Raw genomic sequence first — 4,375 nt, forward strand, 5'->3', positions numbered from 1 at the left:
AGCATCCATGCTGCGCCGATTACTTGCGAGACTGCCTAGGCAACACAGCAGTGATAACGACTTCTATTGCCGCTTGGTGCACTCTTCTGCAAATGCGCTAAATGCTGCTGCTCCCACGGACGGGTTCGAGCTGACTGTGGATGGCCAGCCCGTGACGGTGCCCAAGGGCTCGTCCATTCTACAGGCGTGTGAGGCAGCTGGAGTGGACGTTCCCCGCTTTTGCTACCATCAAAAGCTGTCTGTCGCCGGAAATTGTCGCATGTGCTTGGTGGAAGTTGCTAAGGCCCCCAAACCCGTGGCCTCATGCGCGATGCCTGCTGCTCCAGGCATGGTGGTGAAGACAGACACAGAGCTTGTACAGAAGGCTCGTGAAGGTGTTATGGAATTCCTTCTGATCAATCATCCCCTTGACTGTCCCATTTGCGATCAGGGAGGCGAGTGCGACCTTCAAGACCAGTCGATGCTGTTTGGAGCCAGCCGAGGACGATTCATTGAGGCCAAGCGTGCAGTATCAGACAAAAATCTTGGACCTCTGGTCAAAACCGTCATGACTCGTTGCATCCACTGCACTCGCTGCGTTCGGTACGGCAAGGAGGTTGCAGGCATGGAGGATATCGGCATGACAGGCCGTGGAAATGCATCCGAGATTGGGACGTACGTGTCGAAGCTCTTGAAGTCTGAACTTTCAGGTAAGGACTCTTTTGAGCCACTGCAGGCCGTGTCCTGGAAGTGGAGCTTTCGCTGTGCAACCCTGTGTGCGCCGTGAGCATTTTCGTCTTGGGCCTGGGTCCAGACATGTTCAAAGAAGGTTGCACACCACAAGAATGGAAATATATGGAACTCATTTGGAGTGATGTGCGATTAGTTCTTTCCTTTCAGATTTGAAGACATCTTGGAATTGAGCACGGTTCCTTGCACCACAGCTTGTGCCGGGAAGTGGCGCATGCGATTAGAACACCTGTCAGCTGGACACGATGCCTCAGTGGATTGAAGATGCCGAAAGTTGAAGAGTTCTCAATTTGTTTCATGTCACCAATCCCAAACAAAAATCTTCCCTGTCCTCACCGAAGTCGAGCAGTCAGAACGTGTACAACAACATGTGTGGTTGTTTGAAGGCAACGTCATCGATCTATGCCCAGTGGGGGCCCTGACCAGCAAGCCGTACGCCTTCACAGCGCGACCCTGGAGCTGAAGCACACAGAGAGCATCGACGTGTCAGATGCGCTTGGCTGCAGCATCCGAGTTGACAGCCGGGGTCCTGAGGTGATGCGTGTTGTCCCACGCCAGAACGATGCCGTCAACGAGGTCTGGATCTCGGACAAGGCTCGCTTCCAGTACGATGGCCTCAAGCGCCAGCGCTTGGCAATGCCGATGGTCAGAGGTGCCGACGGCCTCGAGGCCGCTTCCTGGCTCGATGCGCTCAACGCAATCAGCGCAGCACTCAAAGGCGTCGATGGCAAGCAGATGAAGGCGATTGCAGGTGGGGTACACATTGTTTCTCTTTCGGCATGTCGTGTCCGTGGAAGAAAGTTTCACAACCTTGGGTCCTCGTGATGTTTGTACTGGACCCTGTGTACCCACGGGAAAGCCATGTTGGGGCTGCTATTGATGCATGAGACAAGCTTGTTTTGCATGCTTGTGCTGACGTTGTCGCGGACCTCGCATGCCGTGTCGCTGTCTTGTAAATAGGATAACTAGAATGACCTGCGGAGGTCTGATGTATTGCAAGAGCTTGTGCGAGCATTCGCTCCATGCACCCCTGAACCCGAGAACGCTCTGCCAGTGGCAAATGCCAACGTTGCGCGGCATGCGTTGATGCATGCCACGTTGTGGGCTCCTCTCCCCTCCTGGTCATTTCTGCCTATCCTGTTGACATGCGGCACACATTCCTCACGTCCATCAAGTGCACGTGAACCGCTGCAAGCCGCACGGTTGCCTGCAGGCAAGCTGGCAGACGCGGAGAGCATGATGGCGCTGAAAGACTTCATGAACAAGATGGGTAGCTCCAACACTCGCCACGAGGCGCTGCCCGCCAACATGGATGCCGACGCCCGTTCCTCGTACCTGGCCAACTCCTCCGTTGCTGGCCTGGAGGTGGCCGACATGGTGCTCCTCATCGGCACTAACCCACGCACGGAAGCCCCTGTGTACAACGCCCGCATCCGGAAAATGTTCCTCAACGGCACCCAGGTCCGTCGCGTCTTCCCCCCTTTGCCGCTCTGCCTTTCTGCCCTCTTGCGCGTGGCCCCTTCCACACCTCGTTGTGGACGCCGGTTCCGTGAGTTGCAAACTGGCAGCTGCAATGAGGTTCTGAGCGACGGTGTGCGTTGTCAGTTTCGTGTAGAGGTCGAGCATTTCAACAAGAACAGAAGCACTAGCTTGCTATGCTCCTCTGGCGACAGCATCACCATCACCAACCTGCCACCGTCGCAGTTGTGTCTGGCTAAATTGGGTTTCCCTTTTCTTCTCTTTCGGTGATTGCGCAGCGCTTGTACAGCCTGTCCAGGCAGGTGGCCGTCTCGTAAGCGCTGATGATCTTCCTGGACAGTGCCGGACATCATGACTCAGACGATGAGGGTGTCGATGCAGGTGGCGCTCATCGGGGAGCCCGTGGACCTGACCTACAACTACACACACCTCGGCGCAGCAGCGAAGGATATCAAGGCTGTCGCGTCCTCGCCTTTCGTGCAGAAGCTCAAGAGCGCCAAGCGCCCGATGATTATCGTCGGCCCGGGCGTCCTCAATCGCACTGACAACAAGGCGGTCATGAAAGACATCCTGGACCTGGCCACCGCAGCAGGTGTGTTGTTGCTGCTGACCTCATCAGCATGCCAGAGGTGCCCTTGGTGTCGCTTCGCCCATTGCGGTGAAAAACCTGCTGTCTTTGATGCCCTCCTCTGTTCGTGCGCACTGGCAACACGCCACTCTTGAATGTGGCCATGCTAGACAACAATTGATCTGAAGATGTTACTCAGCGGGGCTCCGAGGTACCTACGATGTATCTTTTTACAACACTACCGCATTCACATGGACATTGACAACTCCAAGAGAACTACTTGGGACTCGGTGCTATCATTGCCATCACCTGAGGCTAGCGTACCTGGACCAGCCTGACCTACCTTAGCCTATATCTGCCAGAAATCGTGAGTTGTTCTATTTAATTTCCGGATTTGTTTTGAAGCTAGAAAACGTCACGCAACGAAACGCAGGGCAACTGAAACAATTGTTGTCCAGACCACGGTAGACAGATTGGAAGTTGGATGGGAAGGTGGTTCAAACAGGCATTTTGGTTTGAGCAATGAGGCAACACATGCATCAATGCTTCATCGCTTGTGCGCGAGTGACGGATGACTGGCCGATGTCATATTCAAGCAGCCAGCGAGGGCATCCGTGCCGTGCGATGTGCCATGCACCTTGATCACCTCATCGCTCCGAGCGCTAAGTGATAGTTCCGCGCGCCGTGCAGATGTGGTTCGCGAGGGCTGGAATGGCTTCAACATGCTGCACGAGTGCGCGTCCTCCGTCACCGCGCTTGACCTGGGCTTCGTACCATCCGGCGCAGCCGCCAACGAGTCGCCCAAGTTTGTCTACCTTCTGGGTGCAGACGACTACGCCGATGCAGAGGTGCCCGACGATGCATTTGTCGTGTATCAAGGCCACCATGGTGACAAGGGCGCCACACGAGCCAACGTCATCCTCCCAGGCGCTGCGTACACCGAAAAGGCGGGAACGTACGTCAACTTTGAAGGCCGCATGCAGCAGACCAAGGCCGCTGTTTCCACCCCTGGCGATGCACGCGACGATTGGAAGATCGTGTGTGCGGTCAGCGAGGTCTGCGGCGCACGACTGCCCTATGATACAGAGGACGGTGTTGCCGAGCGCTTGGGTGACGTGTCGCCGACTTTCCTGGAGCGCTTCAAAGGCAAGGCGCAGAAGGCGCTGTGGCTCAACGGCGAGTACAGCAAAACGCTCAAGGGCCAGGTGAACGGCGAGCCACTCAAGACTCCAATCGCCACCTTCTTCATGACTGACGCAATCAGCCGGGCGAGCCAGACCATGGCGCGATGTGTGCAAGCGCACAAGGCTGCTGCAGCTGCGAACCAGTAAGCCAGGAGTGTGTTGATCACGCTGACAATGGTTGGCGTGTGCACCTGCTGTGCACGAATCTATCTGAATATACGATGCGCAGTGAGGAGAAGGAACATGCTTGTTTGTGACATCCGTTTTTGAGTTGTGAAGTCGCCAGGCCTTCTTGTTATTACTTATTGCCGTAAGGTGGTGCCTCCATGTAATCTTGACTGGCGACCTCGTTTGCCGGGCCCGCTAGGCCTCACATAGGCTACGGCAAGCCCAGTTATCTGAATATCTGAAACAC

General features: G+C 55.7%; 1 protein-coding gene across 1 annotated transcript; it reads left to right on the forward strand.

Moving 5' to 3' along the window:
• The first annotated feature begins 7 nt into the window (after positions 1–7).
• On the forward strand, positions 8–4,107 carry LOC149810835 (NADH dehydrogenase [ubiquinone] iron-sulfur protein 1, mitochondrial-like). Its single transcript, XM_089994105.1, is given in 6 exon segments — positions 8–689; positions 1,116–1,184; positions 1,187–1,480; positions 1,943–2,190; positions 2,590–2,800; positions 3,467–4,107. Coding segments are annotated over 6 exon segments (2,145 nt in total).
• The last annotated feature ends 268 nt before the right edge of the window (positions 4,108–4,375 follow it).

This window comes from Nuphar pumila, unplaced genomic scaffold (assembly GCF_984573655.1).
Source record: "Nuphar pumila unplaced genomic scaffold, dmNupPumi1.hap1.1 HAP1_SCAFFOLD_199, whole genome shotgun sequence".
NCBI classification, from domain to species: domain Eukaryota; kingdom Viridiplantae; phylum Streptophyta; class Magnoliopsida; order Nymphaeales; family Nymphaeaceae; genus Nuphar; species Nuphar pumila.